Source organism: Poeciliopsis prolifica, unplaced genomic scaffold (genome assembly GCF_027474105.1).
Source record: "Poeciliopsis prolifica strain line A6 unplaced genomic scaffold, Auburn_PproV2 SCAFFOLD022, whole genome shotgun sequence".
Lineage (NCBI taxonomy): Eukaryota > Metazoa > Chordata > Actinopteri > Cyprinodontiformes > Poeciliidae > Poeciliopsis > Poeciliopsis prolifica.
Genome location: NW_026562397.1, coordinates 6,178,274 through 6,204,428, shown reverse-complemented (window position 1 = coordinate 6,204,428; position 26,155 = coordinate 6,178,274). Strand labels below are relative to the sequence as shown.

General features: G+C 39.9%; 3 protein-coding genes and 2 pseudogenes across 3 annotated transcripts; 1 reads left to right on the top strand and 4 right to left on the bottom strand.

Moving 5' to 3' along the window:
* Positions 1–65: 65 nt before the first annotated feature.
* LOC129369778 (extracellular calcium-sensing receptor-like) lies at positions 66–3,725 on the bottom strand (annotated as a pseudogene).
* A 2,273-nt stretch (positions 3,726–5,998) lies between these two features.
* LOC129369723 (extracellular calcium-sensing receptor-like) lies at positions 5,999–7,240 on the bottom strand. The gene has a single exon (XM_055045303.1). The coding sequence runs from the start codon at positions 7,238–7,240 to the stop codon at positions 6,395–6,397; it is 846 nt and encodes a 281-aa protein (XP_054901278.1). The 3' UTR covers positions 5,999–6,394.
* Positions 7,241–9,632: 2,392 nt separating this feature from the next.
* Positions 9,633–13,238, bottom strand: LOC129369777 (extracellular calcium-sensing receptor-like; annotated as a pseudogene).
* Positions 13,239–15,941: 2,703 nt separating this feature from the next.
* LOC129369776 (extracellular calcium-sensing receptor-like) lies at positions 15,942–19,852 on the bottom strand. The gene is made up of 8 exons (XM_055045395.1): positions 19,629–19,852; positions 18,920–19,214; positions 18,553–18,842; positions 18,132–18,427; positions 17,494–17,693; positions 17,147–17,368; positions 16,916–17,039; positions 15,942–16,840 (listed from the first exon to the last, which is right to left on the bottom strand). Exons 1-8 carry the CDS (start codon positions 19,733–19,735, stop codon positions 15,942–15,944), a joined length of 2,433 nt encoding a protein of 810 aa, XP_054901370.1. The 5' UTR covers positions 19,736–19,852.
* Positions 19,853–21,845: 1,993 nt separating this feature from the next.
* LOC129369722 (extracellular calcium-sensing receptor-like) lies at positions 21,846–25,660 on the top strand. Its single transcript, XM_055045301.1, has 9 exons — positions 21,846–22,039; positions 22,118–22,412; positions 22,523–22,609; positions 22,755–23,024; positions 23,116–23,316; positions 23,417–23,692; positions 23,898–24,072; positions 24,426–24,548; positions 24,747–25,660. Exons 1-9 carry the CDS (start codon positions 21,846–21,848, stop codon positions 25,658–25,660), a joined length of 2,535 nt encoding a protein of 844 aa, XP_054901276.1.
* Positions 25,661–26,155: the final 495 nt, after the last annotated feature.

The window sequence follows — 26,155 nt, the reverse complement described above, 5'->3', positions numbered from 1 at the left end:
CTTATGTTAAGTATTACAATTATAAAAGTTTTTGAAATTAAAATGAGAGTTGCCATCACCTCTGCTTAAAAAGTGATTGTGTTTTTGTTCATGAGAAATTTCTTAGTGTTCTTCTCTGGCTGAAACAAAATGATGAAACACTTTGGAGCAAATATACACAGTATGAGTCCAAAACTGGAGGCCAGAATAGCAAATATCTCCACAGCCACAGTAAATTTTCCAGGAGAGCTGACATAAGCTGGGATGAAGGTGATCCAGACGGCGCAGAATATCAACATGCTGAAGGTTATCATCTTGGCTTCGTTGAAATTATCAGGTAGTTTCCGAGCTAGAACAGCTAACACAAAGCAAAACACAGCCAGCAGGCCGATGTAGCCGAGCACAGCCCAGAAACCAACAGCAGAGCCTAAAGCACATTCCAGGATGATCTTCTCCTTGTAGGTGGTCAGATTTTTCACTGGGAAGGGAGGACTCACAACCAACCAGATGATACATATTATAACTTGAATAAAGGTGATTGACACTACAGTCATTCTTTGCTGTGTTGGACCAAACCATTTCATAGCATTACTACCAGGAAGTGTAGCTTTAAAGGCCATTAGAACCACTATAGTTTTGCCAAGAACACAGGAGATACAAAGAACAAATGTGATGCCAAACGCTGTGTGGCGCAGCATGCAGGACCACTCAGAGGGGGCTCCAATGAAAGTTAATGAACATAAGAAACACAGAGTCAGAGAGAAGAGCAGCAGGAAGCTCAGCTCAGAGTTGTTGGCTCTGACAATGGGAGTTGTTCTGTGATGAAAGAAAATTAATCCCGTAATGATGGCCAGAAACGCTCCGCTGATGGAGAATACAGCCAGGATGATTGACAAGATTTCATCGAAGGAAAGAAACTCCACAGGTTTGGGGAAACAAGTATCTTTTTCCGCATTTGGCCAGAACTCACTGGGACATGGGAAGCAATCAGGAGAATCTGAAAATAAAATTATAAACAGCTGTTCATTCTTTATTATTTGATGACACAGGTTTGCATAAAAACATTACAGTCACCTGTCATGTTACTGATCTCTCCTTCAGGACATGGTATACAGTCATAGCAGCAGATTGGTTTTCCTTTCTGCAACACTTTACGACTTCCTGGAGGACAACTCTCTGAACAAATAGAGACTGGTATCTGAAACCAAAAAATAAAAAATAGTGAAACAAATGGTTTTCAAGAAGATGAGTAATGTTGCACTTTTCCCATTACTTGCGTGTCTCCATCCAACCAAGTTAAATTCCTGTTGATACGAAACTCCTGGCCTCTTGGCAGTGAAGCATCATAATATCCCACTGTTACCAGTTCAATAACTCCACTCTCCCTTTTCTGCCAGTTAACAACATCGTATGAAGCCACAGGATCTCCATTAGCATCAAAAGACACATGGTAACCGTTCTGGGTAAAGTTGACTCTCTTTAGCTCCGTAAAAACCTGGAAAGACGAATGGTGAATAATTAATAAGAAGAGAGCAAAGAAAATTTCAACAATACTAAACTAACAAAAAAAAATATTTATTTATATCAAGAGAATATATTTAGCCTTTATTCAATCCCACCTGATTTATGTCAAAGGTTTTTTGTTTCTTACAGGTATTAGTGAAATTAGTTCCCTGACATAGCGCATTGTGAATAGCGTGTGCTATGGCATAAACAGCCTTGTACACCATGTTGTCGATTCTGAAATTAGATGTTTCAGTGTACGGGATCTTGAGAGTCATTAAGTCTTCAGTTCCATCACAAAGCCTCTTTTTTCCAGATGTATCTGAGAAAGGAGAAAAAAAAGAATAAAGTGCTGTCGTACATTTTTACATGATAAATTTTTAAGAATTTCAGCTCAGTTACACACAGTAAAGTGTAATGTATAAAATGGAAATGAAAATTACTTTTTAGTGCAAATCATACAATATATATTGTAACAGAATTAATTTTGAATATCAACAAAGAACATATATTCATTTCTGCATAAAATATCAGATCATTTAAAAACAAAATCTAAAGATAATTGGGAATCGATCATGTTCGTATCTCACTATTCGTCAGGCTGCAGTTGAACGTTTCCTCCCAGAAGTCTGTGAGGACGGAGGAGGCGGCAACTTCAGAGGGAGAGAGACCCAGCAGGAAGTCCCCAAATCCTGGGATGACAGATTGTTGGATAGCAACTCCAATGGCTCCTGCACAGAAACTGAATCTCAGCAGCTGAATGTCTGTTATCCAGCCCTCACTTCCAATCCACTGACGAGGAGGAGAAGGTTGTTGGTTTAACTCCTCTAACAGGAATTTCATGTCACCAGAGGCTGTAAATGCCACCACAGCGACCGAAGTTGACCTAAAGGGGAAAACAATGTATAAAGCTTTTCTCAGTTAAGCTTGTTTGAAATCAGTGTTTAAATGTTTTAAACATGTTTTTTTCAGTGCTTGGTAAAAACAGTCTACATCTTTTTAACATTAAAAGATAGAAGAGGCTCAAACCTGCGGATGACATCTGCTACTATCTGAATCTTGTGTGGGTCAGTTCGATGGAAACCTTCAGTGTACTCCACACAGATCCCTTCTCTGTGTGCCGCTTCAAGGAAAGAGGCCATGCCATTTCTTCCATAATCTGAGTCTGAATGGATTGTTCCTATCCAAGTCCAGCCAAAATGTTTCACCAGTTTGGCCAGTGCATCGGCTTGGTAATGGTCACCGGGAATCGTTCTGAAGAAAGTTGGAAACTGCTGCTTATTTGACAGGCAGGCACAAGTGGAGAAGTGGCTCACCTAAAACAAGAAAAACAAACAAAAATTTTTTTTCTTTTTCACAAATGTACATTAAAACATATATTTTTACAGCTTTTAAAGATTTAAAATAATTTACCAAAGGTATATTGAAGAGACCAAAGATGCGTGAAATGCCGATGGATTGTGTGGATCCAGAGTCACCAATAACACCCATTACCAGACCCGACTGAGAACAATTATGTCCTGTCTGAATCACGGGGTCCTCGCCGTTTGACAGCTGAAATGCCACATGAGTGGCCACAGTCACAGAGCCACATGTATCGTAGATCTTATACCCGAGTTTAATCCCAGGCAGCAGATCTGTGCTGTTGTTTATCTCCTCAATCGCAAAGATCATCGCACGACCGAAGCGCAGTTCACAACTGTTGATACTGCACACAGACATTTACATGTTACTGATTTTTTTTTGTTTTATGACTAAAATCTCTTTACATTTTCATGAACCAGACAATACCATAAACTAAAGAGTATCATCTACTAATAAACTTGTTTCTTATCACTTCTGCCCCTTTCTATGGACCTCAGAAGTTGAATATCAACAAAGAACAGTTGAAGTTGTGTCATCGACACAACTTCACTAACATATAAATGGACATTTTCTCTGTCGAAATTTATTTTCAGGTCAGGCATAATTTCAAAAAAAAAAGAAAAGAAAAAAACAACAACATAAAGAAAACTGTTAAATAAATCATTGCACTTTGCAGCATGCAAATAAAAACCGTTTCAGCAAAACAGTCTCTTCATATCCCATACTCCCTCTTACCAACCTCCCTGTGCAGGTGGGCGGCTCAGGCATAGTGGTGTAGCTGTGAATCTTTGTGATCCCCTTGTAGTGGATCGCAAAACCCCACCAATAATAAACTCCCCATCCATTGAGAATGCAGGTACACGAGCTGCACCCTGATGAGTACAGCTAATAGTCAAAGCCCCATTTTTGACACTATCTGATGCACCAAAAGCAGCAACTAAAACAACACATATACCCAGAACCACTCTCAAGCCAATAAGGAGAAGTGAGATCTCCATCTCTTAAGTCTCTAAAGCTGGATGTGAGTGCTGCTACTGCTTCATTTAACTCTCCTCCAAAACGTCATCATTGCATCGCATAGATTACATCATCTAGCTGTCTGATTTGTTCTTACCATCCATGGATTTTGAAAGCAGCATCATGCCTGTTGTTGCAACCCATGTAAGACTCAAACTCCTCTTTATGATAAAGTTGCAGAATTTCAATCGGCACCACTAAGGGGCGCACGATCACTTATATGTGCAGTTGTAGCAGAATTGAGGACAGGTTCTTATTAGATCTGCTGTGTGCAAAAAAACAACATCCCAGAATGTCATAAAAATACATCCTTTGATTTGCTACGACTAGGCTTAACCAATTATAACTCTTTAATAGTTTGGCTTTTTGCGGACAACAGCGTTTTTGTCAAGTTTAACAACCACAATGCTTTTCTTGGAATTGTTTTTATTGGAATTTATGTGAAGTAGAAAGAAATTTAAGCATGATTCAAAATGTTTTTTTTACAAACAAAATCCTGAAATGTCTGAAAAGTGGTGTGTGCAAAAGAATTCTTCGCCTTTTTTTTGATTACAACCAGTTGTTTTCAGAAGTTGATGATGACTGCTGATGATTGCTTGAGTCTAAATAGCGTCCACCTGTGTGTAATCTAATCTCAGGACAAACCCAGCTGCTCTGTGATGGCCTCAGAGGTTGGCTAAGAGAATATTGGGGTGCAAGCAGCACCATGAAGACCAAGGAACACATCAGTCCGGTCAGGGAGAAAGCGGTGGAGATGTTTAAAACAAGCTTACACTCTAAAAAGAAATTCCCAAACCTTGGACCTGTTCCATCAGTCATGGAAAGAATACGGCACAACTGTAAACCCACTGAGACAGGCTGTCCACTTACAGGCCAAACAAGGATGATCAGAGAAGCATCCACGGTGACTCTGAACCATATGCAGAGATCTACTGCTCAGGTGGGGGAGTCTGTTCACAGGACAACCATTATGGTCTTTATGGAAGTGGCAAGAAGGACGCCATTGACAAAACCACAAGAAGTCCTTTTTGCAATTTTTCGGAAGGCCTGAAGATGTTGCTTTGGTCAAATGAGATCATTGTTGAACTTTTGAAATTACACCCAACGTGATCCACACACATGTGTGACCTAGTTTAACAAGCTGAAATATCTTCGTTGATTGACTTTTTCAATCAATCAATTAATCAATCAATCAAGTTTCATTTGTACAGCACATTTCAGCAGAAAGGCATTATGGAGTGCTTTGCATCAAAACAAGCACAAAAACACAAAGTCATGCAACATAGAATCAACAATCAGAACATGACATAAAGTTCCATAATTAAATCTGTAATTGATTATGTTTCAAATCCGACTCTAAACAGGTGGGTTTTTAGTCGAGATTTGAAGGAACTCAGTGTTTCAGCTGTTTTGCAGTTTTCTGGAAGTTTGTTCCAAATTGTTGGTGCATAGATGCTGAAAGCTGCTTCTCCTCTCTTGGTTCTGGTTCTGGGGATGCAGAGCAGATCAGAACCAGAAGACCTGAGAGGTCGGGAAGGTTGATACCTCAACAACAGCAGATCTTTGATGTATTGTGGTGCTAAACCGTTCAGTGATTTGTAAACTAACAACAGTATTTTAAAATCTATTCTTTGAGCTACAGGGAGCCAGTGGAGGGACTTTAAAACTGATGTTATGTGCTCTATCTTCCTGGTTCTAGTGAGAACGCGAGCAGCAGTTTCTGGATCAGCTGCAGCTGTTTGATTGACTTGTTGGACAGGCCTGTGAAGACGCTGTTACAATAATCAATGCGACTAAAGATAAACGCATGGATGAGTTTCTCTAGATCTGGCTGAGACATTAGTCCTCTAATCCTGGAGATGTTCTTCAGGTGATAGAAGGCCGATTTTGTTACTGTCTTTATGTGACTCTGGAGGTTCAGGTCAGAGCCCATCTCTACTCCCAGATTTCGGGCCGATCGATAGGTTTTAGTTGTAATAACTGAGGCTGTCCATTGACTCTAGATTGATAACTCTAGATCGTTCCTCTTTAGGTCCAAAAATAATAACTTCAATTTTGTTTTTGTTCATTTGGAGAACGATTTGGCACATCCACACATTTATCTCTTCTAAGCATTTATTCAGTGTGACAAACATGTCAAAACATAGAAAATCCAAAAAGCACATGCAGAGTTAAGGTATTAACCATGTGTCTGTAAAGGTGTGAAAGGGCACAAAACAATTTCTATTTTACACCAGTGTCTGTGATGTTATCCCCAGGAGTATCATAGAAAAGGTATCAGCAAACAAATATGCAGAAAACATCTGAGTTTCTGGAGTGTAGCATTTTATTTTAAGCAGATAGAAAGTATTTCACTAAGTCACAGAAATTAAGATCTTTAAAGATTAAGTGCAATCTGAAAAAGAGGAGCCGTAATAATTAGTATTAATAGCAAATATTCAAAAAGGTCAAAGAAGTAATCAGCCTGAGGCGATTGGATTTTCCATTAGAAAAGACACAAAATTGTGTCCAAATCATTGACAATGACATATCAATTTTTGTTCATTAAATGTTTCTTGGTGTTTTTCTCTGGCTGAAACAAAATGATGAAACACTTTGGAGCAAATATACACAGTATGAGTCCAAAACTGGAGGCCAGAATAGCAAATATCTCCACAGCCACAGTAAATTTTCCAGGAGAGCTGACATAAGCTGGGATGAAGGTGATCCAGACGGCACAGAATATCAACATGCTGAAGGTTATCATCTTGGCTTCGTTGAAATTATCAGGTAGTTTCCGAGCTAGAACAGCTAACACAAAGCAAAACACAGCCAGCAGGCCGATGTAGCCGAGCACAGCCCAGAAACCAACAGCAGAGCCTAAAGCACATTCCAGGATGATCTTCTCCTTGTAGGTGGTCAGATTTTTCACTGGGAAGGGAGGACTCACAACCAACCAGATGATGCATATTACAACTTGAATAAATGTAAAAGATACTACAGTCATTCTTTGTTGTGTTGGACCAAACCATTTCATAGCATTACTACCAGGAAGTGTAGCTTTAAAGGCCATTAGAACCACTATAGTTTTGCCAAGAACACAGGAGATACAGAGAACAAATGTGATGCCAAACGCTGTGTGGCGCAGCATGCAGGACCACCGAGAGAGAGACAGACCGAGAGAGAGAGAGAGACAGACCAAGAGAGAGAGAGACAGACCGAGAGAGAGAGAGACAGACCGAGAGAGAGACAGACCGAGAGAGAGAGAGACAGACCAAGAGAGAGAGAGACAGACCGAGAGAGAGAGCGAAGGAGTGAAGAGTCGTGCCAAGCTAAGGGAGATCAAAGCGAACCGCCGATTAGCAAGGCTAGGAACAGCTGAAAACTTTTTCCTCATTTTTGGAGGAGTTTTTTAAGAGTGTTGTCTGTTGGACTTGGTGAGTGAAAGACTGTATTTTATTTCTGTGATAAATGTTATTTGTAAGTTAATCTATTGACCGAAACGGAAAAAACGGAGCAACGTATTTCCGTTAGTATACGTTGGAAGCCGTTAATGTAACAAATGAGCCGAGTTGGCTAGTGTGTTGCTTTGCGCGACACACAGAAAAGTTAAAATGGACTTTTGTGCTTGTGGTTATTAAACCAGGCCTTTTTATGAAGTCCTACTGAAGCCGGACCGGGAATTCCGAGCAAAATTGCCGAATTGGACTACGATGGCGAGCCGTTGACCCAGGAACCCAGAAAAGCGGATCCAGAGAACCAGGATCAACCCTTCAAAATCACCATAAGGAAAGACTGATTGAAGCACAAATTGTTCAGTATCTTACTGGATTATTATTATTGTGTTTTATCTTTTCCTTTTCCTTTTGTATTCACGCACATTATTGGTGTGGATTGTACATTTTTTTGTTGGGTAAAATTAGAAACCAGAGTTAGTTAAAATAGGAAATTAAAACTATATTTATATATCATAATCTCTTAAAATAAACTAAACTCCTAAAATAGATTTTAAAAGAATAAAATTAATTAGATTAACCTCCTTTGTTCAAACTAAATTAGAACTATAATTTAGGTTAAATAAACAACATCCCTTAAAACCAAACATTAGGTTTAAAAGTTCAAACAGGGATTATTCTGGAATAACAGGAAATTATTTTGAATTGATTTTATGTCATTGTTTGTCAATTGTCTGTATTTATATTGTCTATTGTTCTTTTTTTTTTCTTTTCCAACTAATAATAAGCCGGCAGTTAAACTTACTTTCCCTTGTCTGTGGTCATTTATATACTAGCTCAATTTCCACTCCAGCAGCCGAACCTAACACTGGTCCTATTATTGTTGTTTTAACTGTTAACACGTCGCGAGTGTTACATACTGCCATACTCAAAAGATGTCAATTTAATTAAGAAGTTTATGCTTTTTAAAATTTGTGCTATTAATATGTGTTATATAGGTTAATTCCTCTTGGGTAGATTATTTAAAGCTTTTTTCTGTTAATGATGGTAATTTATTGGTTGCAATAAATGACATTTAAGGTCAGAATGTTACATTACAACAAAGACATTTTAAATGTAAAAATAAAAAGTGTATCTAATGTGGAAAAACTGCTTAAAAGTTGTTGTTTTTTTCAAATTGCACTTAAAATCTGACAAATGAGCCTCTTTTGAAAGCATATTCAAATGAATTGAACATGACTTTATTATTGTCAGTGTCAGGTTTTCTCGATCAGTATCGACATCGAATTTTTTTACACTGCTGGCATTAATTTGGATGTTTTGCAAATAATTCTTGAAAAATATCCTCATGTATAAAAAAGCCAATACAATTCGCTGCAGAACTCTACATCATGCAAATGAGAACCCTCGCATTTCAGTATGTCACCCCTTCCATGCTCCCGCTTACCAACCTTCCTGTGCAAGTGGGCGGCTCAGGCGCAGTGGTGTAGCTGTGAATCTTTGTCAGCTCCTTGTAATGTAAGGAAAAAACGCCGCCAATAATGAACTCCCCATCCTTTGAGAATGCAGGCACACGAGCTGTACCCTGCAGAGTACATTTTATAGGTAAGGTCCCATTTCTGACAATATCTGACCCACTGAATGCAAAAACATTGGCTCAGAGCCAGTCTCAAGCCAATAAAGAGAAGTGAGATTTCCATCCCTCCAGCTCTACAGGTGAGGAAGTGTTGTTACCAATTTATATAACCTGTCTAAGACTCTGAACAAAGACAGCATAGGAATAAGACTTATTGTTCAAGGGCCCAGGAGACCGACTATCACATGTGGAGCATTATGTTTTTTGCCATTACATTTGTACAATCACTGTATGTGGCATTACGTTTTGCCAGAATAAAATAAATATATTTATTTATATATCTGTCTGTCCATCAGTCAGTTTTTAAATTTTTGGGGGGAATATTGGTCTGACACCCAAACCAGAAAATGATTAATATAAAACAAATTGATTTAAAAAAATAAAAAAACAAAGAACAAACATCACTCCTGACACACATCATAAAGAGTGAAGTAGATCCAAAGTCTTTGACCTCTGGAATTTTTACTCATTTGTTTTTTTTTTTTTTTTAAATGGTTTTTAAAGTTGGGGGAGTGACACCAAACAAAGTTGTAGTTTTACATAAGTTTTATTTGTTATTTAAATAGATTTTCTGGTAATTTCACAAAATGGCACAAATAGACTAGAGTAGGAAAAAAAATTACATACAAGTAGAACAACTGTGCATGAAAATTTAACATTGCAAAATAAACTAATACAAAGAAATCCCTTCATTTTTTCACATTTTCTCATTATTGACAGTACCCAATCAATTCTTGTTCATCAAATGTTTCTTGGTGTTCTTCTCTGGCTGAAACAAAATGATGAAACACTTTGGAGCAAATATACACAGTATGAGTCCAAAACTGGAGGCCAGAATAGCAAATATCTCCACAGCCACAGTAAATTTTCCAGGAGAGCTGACATAAGCTGGGATGAAGGTGATCCAGACGGCACAGAATATCAACATGCTGAAGGTTATCATCTTGGCTTCGTTGAAATTATCAGGTAGTTTCCGAGCTAGAACAGCTAACACAAAGCAAAACACAGCCAGCAGGCCGATGTAGCCGAGCACAGAAACCAACAGCAGAGCCTAAAGCACATTCCAGGATGATCTTCTCCTTGTAGGTGGTCAGATTTTTCACTGGGAAGGGAGGACTCACAACCAACCAGATGATACATATTATAACTTGAATAAAAGTTACAGACACTACAGTCATTCTTTGTTGTGTTGGACCAAACCATTTCATAGCATTACTACCAGGAAGTGTAGCTTTAAAGGCCATTAGAACCACTATAGTTTTGCCAAGAACACAGGAGATACAAAGAACAAATGTGATGCCAAACGCTGTGTGGCGCAGCATGCAGGACCACTCAGAGGGGGCTCCAATGAAAGTTAATGAACATAAGAAACACAGAGTCAGAGAGAAGAGCAGCAGGAAGCTCAGCTCAGAGTTGTTGGCTCTGACAATGGGAGTTGTTCTGTGATGAAAGAAAATTAATGCTGTCATGATGGCCAGAAACGCTCCACTGATGGAGAATCCAGCCAGGATGATTGACAAGATTTCATCGAAGGAAAGAAACTCCACTGGTTTGGGAAAACAAGCATCTCTCTTTGCATTTGACCAGAACTCACTGGGACATGGGAAGCAATCAGGAGAATCTGAAAAAATTATATAACAGCTGTTCATTCTTTATTATTTGATGACACAGGTTTGCATAAAAACATTACAGTCACCTGTCATGTTACTGATCTCTCCTTCAGGACATGGTATACAGTCATAGCAGCAGATTGGTTTTCCTTTCTGCAACACTTTACGACTTCCTGGAGGACAACTCTCTGAACAAATAGAGACTGGTATCTGAAACCAAAAATAAAAAATAGTGAAACAAATGGTTTTCAAGAAGATGAGTAATGTTGCACTTTTCCCATTACTTGCGTGTCTCCATCCAACCAAGTTAAATTCCTGTTGATACGAAACTCCTGGCCTCTTGGCAGTGAAGCATCATAATATCCCACTGTTACCAGTTCAATAACTCCACTCTCCCTTTTGCCAGTTAACAACATCGTATGAAGCCACAGGATCTCCATTAGCATCAAAAGACACATGGTAACCGTTCTGGGTAAAGTTGACTCTCTTTAGCTCCGTAAAAACCTGGAAAGACGAATGGTGAATAATTAATAGAAGAGAGCAAAGAAAATTTCAACAATACTAAACTAAAAAAAAAAAATATTTATTTATATCAAGAGAATATATTTAGCCTTTATTCAATCCCACCTGATTTATGTCAAAGGTTTTTTGTTTCTTACAGGTATTAGTGAAATTAGTTCCCTGACATAGCGCATTGTGAATAGCATGTGCTATGGCATAAACAGCCTTGTACACCATGTTGTCGATTCTGAAATTAGACGTTTCAGTGTACGGGATCTTGAGAGTCATTAAGTCTTCAGTTCCATCACAAAGCCTCTTTTTTCCAGATGTATCTGAGAAAGGAGAAAAAAAAGAATAAAGTGCTGTCGTACATTTTTACATGATAAATTTTTAAGAATTTCAGCTCAGTTACACACAGTAAAGTGTAATGTATAAAATGGAAATGAAAATTACTTTTTAGTGCAAATCATACAATATATATTGTAACAGAATTAATTTTGAATATCAACAAAGAACATATATTCATTTCTGCATAAAATATCAGATCATTTAAAAACAAAATCTAAAGATAATTGGGAATCGATCATGTTCGTATCTCACTATTCGTCAGGCTGCAGTTGAACGTTTCCTCCCAGAAGTCTGTGAGGACGGAGGAGGCGGCAACTTCAGAGGGAGAGAGACCCAGCAGGAAGTCCCCAAATCCTGGGATGACAGATTGTTGGATAGCAACTCCAATGGCTCCTGCACAGAAACTGAATCTCATCAGCTGAATGTCTGTTATCCAGCCCTCACTTCCAATCCACTGACGAGGAGGAGAAGGTTGTTGGTTTAACTCCTCTAACAGGAATTTCATGTCACCAGAGGCTGTAAATGCCACCACAGCGACCGAAGTTGACCTAAAGGGGAAAACAATGTATAAAGCTTTTCTCAGTTAAGCTTGTTTGAAATCAGTGTTTAAATGTTTTAAACATGTTTTTTTCAGTGCTTGGTAAAAACAGTCTACATCTTTTTAACATTAAAAGATAGAAGAGGCTCAAACCTGCGGATGACATCTGCTACTATCTGAATCTTGTGTGGGTCAGTTCGATGGAAACCTTCAGTGTACTCCACACAGATCCCTTCTCTGTGTGCCGCTTCAAGGAAAGGCCATGCCATTTCTTCCATAATCTGAGTCTGAATAGATTGTTCCTATCCAAGTCCAGCCAAAATGTTTCACCAGTTTGGCCAGTGCATCGGCTTGGTAATGGTCACCGGGAATCGTTCTGAAGAAAGTTGGAAACTGCTGCTTATCTGACAGGCAGGCACAAGTGGAGAAGGCTCACCTAAAACAAGAAAAACAAACAAAAAATTTTTTTCTTTTTCACAAATGTACATTAAAACATATATTTTTACAGCTTTTAAAGATTTAAAATAATTTACCAAAGGTATATTGAAGAGACCAAAGATGCGTGAAATGCCGATGGATTGTGTGGATCCAGAGTCACCAATAACACCCATTACCAGACCCGACTGAGAACAATTATGTCCTGTCTGAATCACGGGGTCCTCGCCGTTTGACAGCTGAAATGCCACATGAGTGGCCACAGTCACAGAGCCACATGTATCGTAGATCTTATACCCGAGTTTAATCCCAGGCAGCAGATCTGTGCTGTTGTTTATCCTCAATCGCAAAGATCATCGCACGACCGAAGCGCAGTTCACAACTGTTGATACTGCACACAGACATTTACATGTTACTGATTTTTTTTTGTTTTGTGACTAAAATCTCTTTACATTTTCATGAACCAGACAATACCATAAACTAAAGAGTATCATCTACTAATAAACTTGTTTCTTATCACTTCTGCCCCTTTCTATGGACCTCAGAAGTTGAAGTTGTGTCATCGACACAACTTCACTAACATATAAATGGACATTTTTTCTGTTGAAATTTATTTTCAGGTCAGGCATAATTTCAAAAAAAAAAGAAAAGAAAAAACAACAACATAAAGAAAACTGTTAAATAAATCATTGCACTTTGCAGCATGCAAATAAAAACCGTTTCAGCAAAACAGTCTCTTCATATCCCATACTCCCTCTTACCAACCTCCCTGTGCAGGTGGGCGGCTCAGGCATAGTGGTGTAGCTGTGAATCTTTGTGATCCCCTTGTAGTGGATCGCAAAAACCCCACCAATAATAAACTCCCCATCCATTGAGAATGCAGGTACACGAGCTGCACCCTGATGAGTACAGCTAATAGTCAAAGCCCCATTTTTGACACTATCTGATGCACCAAAAGCAGCAACTAAAACAACACATATACCCAGAACCACTCTCAAGCCAATAAGGAGAAGTGAGATCTCCATCTCTTAAGTCTCTAAAGCTGGATGTGAGTGCTGCTACTGCTTCACTTAACTCTCCTCCAAAACGTCATCATTGCATCGCATAGATTACATCATCTAGCTGTCTGATTTGTTCTTACCATCCATGGATTTTGAAAGCAGCATCATGCCTGTTGTTGCAACCCATGTAAGACTCAAACTCCTCTTTATGATAAAGTTGCAGAATTTCAATCGGCACCACTAAGGGGCGCACGATCACTTATATGTGCAGTTGTAGCAGAATTGAGGACAGGTTCTTATTAGATCTGCTGTGTGCAAAAAAACAACATCCCAGAATGTCATAAAAATACATCCTTTGATTTGCTACGACTAGGCTTAACCAATTATAACTCTTTAATAGTTTGGCTTTTTGCGGACAACAGCGTTTTTGTCAAGTTTAACAACCACAATGCTTTTCTTGGAATTGTTTTTATTGGAATTTATGTGAAGTAGAAAGAAATTTAAGCATGATTCAAATGTTTTTTTACAAACAAAATCCTGAAATGTCTGAAAAGTGGTGTGTGCAAAAGAATTCTTCGCCTTTTTTTTTGATTACAACCAGTTGTTTTCAGAAGTTGATGATGACTGCTGATGATTGCTTGAGTCTAAATAGCGTCCACCTGTGTGTAATCTAATCTCAGGACAAACCCAGCTGCTCTGTGATGGCCTCAGAGGTTGGCTAAGAGAATATTGGGGTGCAAGCAGCACCATGAAGACCAAGGAACACATCAGTCCGGTCAGGGAGAAAGCGGTGGAGATGTTTAAAACAAGCTTACACTCTAAAAAGAAATTCCCAAACCTTGGACCTGTTCCATCAGTCATGGAAAGAGTACAGCACAACTGTAAACCCACTGAGACAGGCTGTCCACCGAAACTTACAGGCCAAACAAGGATGATCAGAGAAGCATCCACGGTGACTCTGAACCAAATGCAGAGATCTACTGCTCAGGTGGGGGAGTCTGTTCACAGGACAACCATTATGGTCTTTATGGAAGTGGCAAGAAGGACGCCATTGACAAACCACAAGAAGTCCTTTTTGCAGTTTTTCGGAAGGCCTGAAGATGTTGCTTTGGTCAAATGAGATCATTGTTGAACTTTTGAAATTACACCCAACGTGATCCACACACATGTGTGACCTAGTTTAACAAGCTGAAATATCTTCGTTGATTGACTTTTTCAATCAATCAATTAATCAATCAATCAAGTTTCATTTGTACAGCACATTTCAGCAGAAAGGCATTATGGAGTGCTTTGCATCAAAACAAGCACAAAAACACAAAGTCATGCAACATAGAATCAACAATCAGAACATGACATAAAGTTCCATCATTAAATCTGTAATTGATTATGTTTCAAATCCGACTCTAAACAGGTGGGTTTTTAGTCGAGATTTGAAGGAACTCAGTGTTTCAGCTGTTTTGCAGTTTTCTGGAAGTTTGTTCCAAATTGTTGGTGCATAGATGCTGAAAGCTGCTTCTCCTCTCTTGGTTCTGGTTCTGGGGATGCAGAGCAGACCAGAACCAGAAGACCTGAGAGGTCGGGAAGGTTGATACAGCAACAACAGTAGATCTTTGATGTATTGTGGTGCTAAACCGTTCAGTGATTTGTAAACTAACAACAGTATTTTAAAATCTATTCTTTGAGCTACAGGGAGCCAGTGGAGGGACTTTAAAACTGATGTTATGTGCTCTATCTTCCTGGTTCTAGTGAGAACGCGAGCAGCAGCTTCTGGATCAGCTGCAGCTGTTTGATTGACTTGTTGGACAGACCTGTGAGATGCTGTTACAATAATCAATGCGACTAAAGATAAACGCATGGATGAGTTTCTCTAGATCTGGCTGAGACATTAGTCCTCTAATCCTGGAGATGTTCTTCAGGTGATAGAAGGCCGATTTGTTACTGTCTTTATGTGACTCTGGAGGTTCAGGTCAGAGCCCATCTCTACTCCCAGATTTCGGGCCGATCGATAGGTTTTAGTTGTAATAACTGAGGCTGTCCATTGACTCTAGATTGATAACTCTAGATCGTTCCTCTTTAGGTCCAAAAATAATAACTTCAATTTTGTTTTTGTTCATTTGGAGAACGATTTGGCACATCCACACATTTATCTCTTCTAAGCATTTATTCAGTGTGACAAACATGTCAAAACATAGAAAATCCAAAAAGCACATGCAGAGTTAAGGTATTAACCATGTGTCTGTAAAGGTGTGAAAGGGCACAAAACAATTTCTATTTTACACCAGTGTCTGTGATGTTATCCCCAGGAGTATCATAGAAAAGGTATCAGCAAACAAATATGCAGAAAACATCTGAGTTTCTGGAGTGTAGCATTTTATTTTAAGCAGATAGAAAGTATTTCACTAAGTCACAAAAATTAAGATCTTTAAAGATTAAGTGCAATCTGAAAAAGAGGAGCCGTAATAATTAGTATTAATAGCAAATATTCAAAAAGGTCAAAGAAGTAATCAGCCTGAGGCGATTGGATTTTCCATTAAAAAGACACAAAATTGTGTCCAAATCATTGACAATGACATATCAATTTTTGTTCATTAAATGTTTCTTGGTGTTTTTCTCTGGCTGAAACAAAATGATGAAACACTTTGGAGCAAATATACACAGTATGAGTCCAAAACTGGAGGCCAGAATAGCAAATATCTCCACAGCCACAGTAAATTTTCCAGGAGAGCTGACATAAGCTGGGATGAAGGTGATCCAGACGGCACAGAATATCAACATGCTGAAGGTTATCATCTTGGCTTCGTTGAAATTATCAGGTAGTTTCCGAGCTAGAACAGCTAACACAAAGCAAAACACAGCCAGCAGGCCGATGTAGCCGAGCACAGCCCAGAAACCAACAGCAGAGCCTAAAGCACATTCCAGGATGATCTTCTCCTTGTAGGTGGTCAGATTTTTCACTGGGAAGGGAGGACTCACAGCCAACCAGATGATACATATTATAACTTGAACAAATGTAAAAGATACTACAGTCATTCTTTGTTGTGTTGGACCAAACCATTTCATAGCATTACTACCAGGAAGTGTAGCTTTAAAGGCCATTAGAACCACTATAGTTTTGCCAAGAACACAGGAGATACAGAGAACAAATGTGATGCCAAACGCTGTGTGGCGCAGCATGCAGGACCACTCAGAGGGGGCTCCAATGAAAGTTAATGAACATAAGAAACACAGAGTCAGAGAGAAGAGCAGCAGGAAGCTCAGCTCAGAGTTGTTGGCTCTAACAATGGGAGTTGTTCTGTGATGGTAGAAAATCACTGCTGTCATGATGGCCAGACAGGCTCCACCAACAGAGAATATTTCTAGAATGATTCCCAGCACCTCATCAAAAGATAGGAACTCCACAGCTTTTGGGAAACAAGCAGTGTTGACTGAATTTGGCCAGAATTCACTTGGGCATGGAATGCAATCTGGAGCATCTATGAATAAAAGAAGAGTTTGTAGAACAAATGAATATCAAGATGTTTGTAAATATTAAAGTCATGAGATTTTACCTGTCATGTTACTGATCTCTCCTTCAGGACATGGTATACAGTCATAGCAGCAGATTGGTTTTCCTTTCTGCAACACTTTACGAGTTCCTGGAGGACAACTCTCTGAACACACTGACACTGGAACCTTCCAGACAAGGAGACAAGGAAAAACAAATAACTGATGTTAGAATGGAAATGTGACTCAAATCACTCCTTTCACATCTATAGAAGTATTTTTTCTTGACCCATTACTTGCACTCTTCCTTCCACCCAGGTTACATTCTTGTAAATGTGAAACTCCTGGTCTTTAGGCAGTGATGCATCATAGTATCCCACAGTTATCAGCTCATTGACTCCACTCTCAGTCTTCTGCCAGTTTACCAGCTCATAAAAGGCTAGAGGATCTCCTTTAGCATCAAATGATACATGATAGCCATTCTGGGAAAAGTTGACTTTCTTTAATTCAGTGAAAATCTGTGATTCAAGAAAAGAACAGCGAGAAAAATGAATCTATGAGAAGTCACAACGATGTTAGTACCTGCCATATCAAAAGCTTTCAAATGAAATGTTAGTGGGATTTGGTCTGAATTTAAACTGACCTGTTTGGGCTCCAGTCTAACGTGTTTGTCACACTGAGCGGATGACTTTTTGTCCTGACAAATTGCATTGTGAATAGCATGTGCTGTGGCATAAACAGCTTTGTACACCATGTTGGTGATTCTGTACTTGGACGTTTCAGTATAGAGATTATTTAGAGATTTTAGGTCTTCGGTTCCATCACAAAGTTTGCCCTTTGCACCTAAAAACGCAGCCAAAAGTAGTTATTGTGAAAGAAATTCCTAATTTTCTTCTGTTTGATGTTTTTGCACAACATGCCACACAAGGTAATATGACTCTAAACTAAGTAACAACTGGAAATAATTATTGTTTCCATGTACACAGTCAAAATGATAAAATTATAGTGTACATACAATAACACAACAACTGGTAATTGATAGTACTAAAACTTGTCATAGTCTTCAGTTCTTAGTAAAGTTTGGATTCCTTAATTAAAAATGTAAAAGGTCAATGGGCAAACAGGAAAAGGGCTTTGAACATTAACTCAAATCCCGATTAAATTCATTGCACATATTATTTGTTAAAGTATTTGTTAAGATAAGTACATACATGTTACATGTTTTGGTTTCTGATGCAACCAAACATGTTTATATCTTGATAATGATGGTTAAATTCTCACTTTTTGTCAGGCTACAGTTGAATGCATCCTCCCAGAATTCAGTAAGAACTGGTGAAGCAGACACTGCAGAGGGAGAGAGATCCAGGAGGAAGTCTCTCAGACCTGGGATGACAGATTGCTGAATGGCAACTCCGATGGCTCCAGCACAGAAACTGAAGCTCATCAAGAGTGGGTCTGTTACCCAGGACTCACTCCCGATCCACTGACGGGGTGGAGGAGGATTTCGGGCCAGCTCCTCTAAGAGAAATTTCATATCGCCAGCAGCTGCAAATGCGACAACAACCACCGCTGTGGATCTGAAGGAAGAAAAAAAAAAAGATTTTATATTCATCATATTTCACTTCATATCTTTTTTTTACTATCTGTAAAAAGAGTCATCATTCAAACAAAACATACAGCAAGTGCTAAAAAATACTGAGACCTGCGGACGGCATCAGCTACTCCTTGAATCTTGCTGGTTGGATCGGTCCGATAGAAAGACTCAATGTACTCCACACAGATCCCCTCTCTGAGTGCTACTTCTAGAAAAGAGGCCATGCCATTATTTCCATAATCCGAATCTGAGTGGACGGCTCCTATCCACGTCCAACCAAAGTGTTTCACCAGCTTGGCCAGAGCATCAGCTTGAAACTGGTCACTGGGGATCGTCCTGAAAAATGTTGGGTACTGATCTTTATCTGACAGGCAGGCACAAGTGGCAAAGTGGCTCACCTATCACAAGGAAAGCCAGTGTTAACCCTTTTTAAGCATTTGAGATGAAGTTGATACATTTAAAAAGGTCTGCTTACCAGAGGCATGTTGAAGGGCCCCAAAATACGAGACATACTAATGGATGGGGTGGAACCAGATTCACCAACAACAGCCATTACTACACCAGACAAAGAACAATTGCGTCCTGTCTCAAACACAGTATCTTGCCCATTTGACAGATGAAATGCTGCGTGCATGGCCATGGGCACAGAGGCGCACGAATCGTGGATCTGATAACCGAGTTTGACTCCCGGCAGCAGCTCTGTGCTGTTGTTAATCTCCTCGATTGCAAAGATCATTGTGCGAGAGAAGCGCAGTTCTCGACTGTTGATGCTGAACAGAGGCATTTCAGACATTTACGTTACATTTACGTTCATTGTTGAATCTCAGATAGAGTCAAAGTTTACCAGCAGTTGAATATCAACTCTACAAAAGGGTTGATATTCATACATATCATGCATAAGGAGTTGTTTGAACAAATAAAATTGCTGCTTATCTGCATAATATTTTAAACCTCTAAAGTAAAAATAAATTGGGTAATCATATAAAGACATGGGCAAATAAGTTACTAAACTTTAAATTCTTATAACTAATAATTAGAACAACTAATAAAAAACATTCATGGCATACTGTAGACAACATAACAACTTTGCAACAATGAACAGCATTGTTCGAAACACATATTTGTTCTGACACAGAAGACCATTCCCTTCCCTTTTTTCCCCAACGCTTCTCATTTTCACTAACCCCCTGGCACAGCGAGGTGGTTCAGGCACAGTGGTGTAGTTGTGAGTCCTCGTGAGCTCCTTGTAGTGAATTGAAAAAGCACCTCCAACAACGAAGTCCCCATCCATTGTGAACGCAGGCAGACGATTTGAACCCTGCAGGCTACATTTTATGGGCGCATCCAGGGCTCTGACCCGGGCGGATCCACCCTCGGACAAACCCAGAGCCAGTCTGAGGCTCACAAGCAACAATGAGATCTCCATCCGCGTCTAAGTTTGGGTGTGAGTTTGCTGAGGCAGTTTTTATAGCTCCCCTCTGAAACATCGTCATACTTCAGAGAGAAGACGCCGTCACCCACTGGCCTTTGATTTGTCTTACATTTTAGATCTGGCTGGGGCCTGGCCAACAACGTCTTTACACATCCGCTCTTTAATTTGATACAGTAACACCATGCTCACATTATTTTGTTAAAAATCATTCACATTAGATTACATGTCATTGATTGTTTTCAAACCGTGTATTCATACATGACAAACAGCGAAGTCGAAATAAAAAGTTACAGGTGAGTTCGCAATGTGAATATGACCAAAAAGGCACAGATTGCATTACAATCATGGTTGAATAATCTCATGAAAAAGTCTTTCATCAGCAGACCATTGAATGCTGACTTTATTTATGTATTTATTTATTTATTTATGGCTTTTGCAAGTCTAAATATGTAATGCAATAAGTTTCAACCTGGCTGAAAGTACACAATGTGATGTTGAAGTCAACACTTTGTTGACTGACATCTGCAGACAGGATGTAGACATCTGTTCAAAGTTTAACTCCAATGCTGCCATCTAGTGGACATGAGTAACATTTCAAAAATCTAGGGAAACAGAAAGCCATCTTTCAGCAAGAAATACCCATTAAAATTTCACATTTTATCGCTTAAAATGTTACAGTTCTGTGGTTTTACTGCAGGGACAAAATTGAAAATGTCAGTTCCATGTTGAGGACTTTGTACTGGGTCTCTTTTTATCTTTTTCATAATGCCAAAAAAAATCACATATTCAGAATAAACTAAACCCATTGTTGCACAACAAACAATTCTGAAAATTTGTCATTCAGATAAATTTCCCAAGTTTTGGTCCCAAGACATATCAGTCTCGTGTATTGTTTACCCACGTCTGCCTGACAACACTGAGGTATTAAAATAACAACAGATGGAAGGTTAAATCCACTGTCTGTGTTCTTCAAGCAGCAAGAAACTATACATGGACAAAACACTTCAATATTCAAAATTTATTGACAAAATGGAATCAACTTAATAGTAAAATTGAATTTGAACAACTGAAAAGAAAGTACCATTTCATTAAATAAATCTTCTATTATTTAGGGCAATGATTTAGTGTTTTGGGATTTCAAGACTAAAACTGCATAAATTGGACTTGAGGAAGAGTTTTGCTATTCTAAACAGTCTCTTTTAAGTCTTCATGTGGTGTTATGTTGCATTAGTTGTCTTCAGAACTGGAAAATGTTAACGTCCCAGTCAGAGAAATCAACTGGGAGCAACTCTGACTTCCCCCAGTTAAGACTTGCCAGGTCAACTTTGTATTTCAACTTGACTGCTTCTTGCATAAACAGCGGTAAGCTCTGATAGAAATATGTTTATTTTACAAGACACACTTGTAAGCATTCATCTGAAATGGATATGTGTAATAACTTCAGCCATGCACTGAACAAATTAAAAGTGGTGTTTGCTTATGAAAAGCGAATAATGTTTATGGCAGTCGCCATGTTGAGAGGCTTGTTCACACACTGTGCAGGTCATAAAGCACCACATACACTTTGTCACTCAAGGTCAATAAACATCTGAAAACAGCTAAAAAAAAAAAAGGAAATTTTCAATACTATTGTAATTTATTGAATGTGGCGGTATGTTTCACTTTATGTGAAGCTGAGTTTTCTTCATCTTCTAATTCATACCAACAACTGTTGATCTGTATGTTGAGTTTTAAGAATGGAACCAAAAATAAGCAATTGCTCAACAAAAGTCAATAACTTAAATCTTAATGTATTGGAAAACTCAATGAGTTCTCTTCTGGAACCTCCTCCTATTATGATGAAAGCCATCAAGGGAGAGGACGATGCACATAAAATGTCTGTTCAAGGAAGTAAAAAGCACTGGTCTAAGGAGAATATGTAATCATGGAAGGGCCAATGAAGTCATTAATGCCCTTGTTTGTCATATCGATGTTGTTCTTCGACTTTGATTATTCACAAGCTTTATCCATTTTACCATCTTGCACACTGAGAAGACGGTTTCATCTTAATGGCATGCACAAATCCGGTGATGTGATTCTGGGTGGACTTTTCGAGGTTCACTACACCTCTGTGTTCCCTGAGCTGACGTTCACCTCAGAGCCAAGTGAGCACATCTGCCAAGGGTAAGCTTCACACTCACTGTGGCTTGTTCACACACTGTGTTTCCTTCTCGTGTTTTCATGTAGCATTCTATGTGTAAGCTTTGACCCCCCAGGGTTCAGACATGCCATGACCATGGCATTTGCCATTGAGGAGATTAACAAAAACCCAACTCTGCTTCCCAATGTGACTTTGGGATATAGCCTTTATGACAACTGTGCCACATTGGTAATTGGATTCAGTGCGGCTTTGTCACTGGCCAGTGGTCAAGAGGGAGAGTTTCTTCCTCAGGAGAAATGTTCAGGAGGCCCTCCAGTCCTCGGCATAGTCGGCGATTCTTTTTCAACGTTTTCCATCGCCACGTCCGATGTGATAGGCTTATTCAGACTTCCCATCGTAAGTTTTCTTTCTGGACTTCTGCTTCGCTTATAATGTGTATTACATGTATTATATCTTAGTTTCAGGTTTTCTACGTAATGAGAATTGAACTTGCTTGTCTCTTTTAGGTGAGTTACTTCGCCACGTGTTCTTGCCTAAGTGATCGCCAAAGGTTTCCGTCCTTTTTCAGGACAATCCCGAGTGACACTTTTCAGGTGTGACTGATTTTTAAATGAGATGACACACAGATGAAATTACATTAATCTCATACTGCATAGATTCAGGCATGATCATTGAAGTACAACTATGATTATATGAGAACAGGAAAACAATGGTATCTCACAAAGCGTGTCCTCTTAGGTGCATGCAATGATTCAGATTTTAAAACGTTTTGGCTGGATGTGGGCTGGTCTGCTGGTTAGTGACGACGACTACGGGCTCCATGTTGCCCAGTCCTTCCAGTCGGAGTTGACTCAATCTGGGCTGGGTTGTCTTGCATATACTGAGATTTTACCGTGGGGTGAAAACCCATCTGAGCTACGGAGAATCGTGGAAGAAATGAAAAAGTCCACAGCTCGTGTGGTTATCGTGTTTGCCCATCAGATCAATATGATTCAGCTGATGGAAGAGGTATCCCTCCATCTTATGTGTTCATCACTTCTTGTTTTAGAGGCCAAATGTGCTGCATAATAGCATTATCCCCGCAAAACACACTGTGCAGGTCGTGAAGCAGAACGTGACAGGGCTCCAGTGGATGGCGAGTGAAGCCTGGGCATCAGCGGCTGTGCTCCAGACCCCCCGTCTCATGCCGTACCTGAGTGGCACGCTGGGCATCGCAATCCGTCGAGGAGACATTTTAGGACTTAGAGATTTCCTCCTGAGCACACGGCCTGGGAATAGCAGCAACAATCAGAACACCATGGTGAGATTCAACTTTGACCTATAACTGCACTGGAATGCATTGCTGTCTGTCTTTTGTCAAGCAAGGTTTTTTTTTTTTTTTCATACATAAAACTTTCCAGATGAGGCAGTTTTGGGAACACACGTTTCAGTGTAGATTTGCTCCCCCTCCAGCAGACTGGCTAGAAGCTGGGGGAGCATTATGCTCCGGTGAAGAAGATTTGGAGAGTGCACAGACTGAGTTTCTGGATGTTTCTAACCTCAGGCCTGAATATAACATTTACAAGGCCGTGTATGCTCTGGCTCACGCCCTCGATGACATGCTGCAGTGTCAGTCGGGGAGAGGCCCTTTCAGCGGGCACAGCTGTGCCTCTCTGCAAAAACTGGAGGCTTGGCAGGTAGGGCATCAGTTTTCACTAAACCATGAGTACTTTCATCAGATTGTGTTGTCTTAGGATTTATACGCAACCTAAATACCAGGTGGTTTTGATTTTACTGAAAGTTTTCTATATTCGAGCATTTGTTAGCTTGTAAACGGTGATGTCAGAATTTGGAAACTAAGCCTGATTTCTTGTCACAATGTTGATCTCTTCATATTTCCAGCTAATGCATTACTTGGAAAAAGTCAACTTTACCATTCCCTTTGGGGATCAAGTGTCATTTGATGAGAACGGTGATGCTCTGCCGATATACGACATCATGAACTGGCTGTGGCGCCCTGATGGTGGAGTTCAAGTACTGAATGTGGGCGTTGTTAAGAAGACAGCTTCTGGTGATGAAGAACTCATTCTTAATGAAGAAAAAATCTTCTGGAACTTCAACAATAATCAGGTCGCCTTCATTTATTCTATTTGACATGCTGCTTACAAGTGAGCTAGAAGAAATCTGATTATGTTATTTGTGTGTGTGTGTGTGTGTGTGTGTGTGCGTGTGTGTGTGTGTGTGTGTGTGTGTACGTGTGTGCGTGTGTGTGCGTGTGTGTGTGTGTGTGTGTGTGTGTGTGTGTGTGTGTACGTGTGTGTGCGTGTGTGTGCGCGTGCGTGCGTGCGTGCGTGCGTGCGTGCGTGCGTGCGTGCGTGCGTGCGTGCGTGCGTGCGTGTGTGTGTGTGTGTGTGTGTGTGTGTGTGCAGCCTCCTCGGTCGGTGTGCAGTGACACCTGTAATCCCGGGACTCGCATGGCGAGGAAGAAGGGCCAACCTGTGTGCTGTTTTGATTGTGTTCCTTGCTCTGAAGGAAAGATTAGCAACAAAACAAGTTAGTATCATGGTCACAATTACATTTATATGAGTGAATCGTCCCTTTATAGCTGACATGAACACTTTGAGAGAGTAGAAAGAAAACTGACAAGACGTTTATGTCACTTGAGGTTCCCAAAAGGTTTTATATTTAAGCTAAACACCAACTCCTCAAATTGTGGTGTGTTAATGAATCTGTTGGTTTTTTTGTTCTCAGACTCTGTTGAGTGCTTCAGCTGTCCAGAGGATTTCTGGTCAAGCCCCCGCCGTGATCACTGCATTCTTAAGACAACAGAGTTCCTCTCCTACCATGAGCCTCTGGGTGTCTGCTTGACCACAGCGTCATTGCTGGGAACATGCATCTGCTCTGCGGTTTTAGGGATCTTCACCCATCACCGCAGCACTCCCGTGGTGCGCGCAAACAATTCAGAGCTGAGCTTTCTGATTTTGGTGTCGCTCAAGTTGTGCTTCCTGTGTTCGCTGCTGTTCATCGGACGGCCAAGACTGTGGACATGCCAGCTGAGACACGCAGCGTTTGGGATCAGCTTTGTGCTCTGCGTGTCCTGCATCCTGGTCAAAACCATGGTGGTTCTGGCCGTGTTCAAAGCCTCCAAGCCAGGAGGGGGAGCCAATCTCAAGTGGTTTGGTGCTGTGCAACAAAGAGGAACGGTTTTTGCGCTCACATGCGTTCAAGCGGCAATTTGCACGGTGTGGATTGGCACTGCATCACCAGCACCTCATAAAAACACTCAGTACCACAATGACAAGATCGTTTATGAGTGTGTCGTTAGGTCCACACTTGGTTTTGCTGTGTTGTTGGGGTATATTGGCTTATTGGCAATCATCAGTTTCCTGTTAGCATTCCTGGGGAGGAATCTACCGGACAACTTCAACGAGGCCAAACTCATCACCTTCAGCATGCTGATCTTCTGTGCCGTGTGGGTGGCCTTCGTTCCTGCCTACATCAACTCTCCTGGAAAATATGCAGACGCAGTGGAGGTGTTCGCCATCCTGGCCTCCAGCTTTGGCCTCTTGGTGGCGCTGTTTGGACCTAAATGTTATGTAATCTTGCTGAGACCAGAAAGAAACACCAAGAAAGCCATCATGAGTCGAGGAACTGCAAAACCTTGAGATTATTAGTTTAGTTCTTATTTTCTCAAAGTCAGCCACTCAAAAGACGCATCAGAAATATAGTAGAAGCAAAATCATGACATCATCTGTCCTTTTTTTTTTCTTGAGATTTTAATATCTGTGGGGGTATCCACGAGGTCATTAAATATTGTCTATGTTTTGACACATTTTGCAATAATTTGCAATTATTTTTCAGATAGTTAATTTCCCCTCTCTCCAATTTCAAAGGCTTCACAGGCAAATCAGTTCAAGTAGATAGTGACATTTTCCAACAACAATAAACCACCTTTCTTCAACAACAAGAAAGTCATGACTAGTAATGGCAAATAATGTGTGTTACATGTGTGTTGTTGAAGCTGCAAATAATTAATTAATAAACTGTTTTAAATTGACTGTTTCTTATGTTAAAAAATAAATATGCTCCAACTTTGCATTTCCAAATGCCGGACACAAACGTTACAATTAATAATTTGCTGGTTTGTTACTTTCATAACT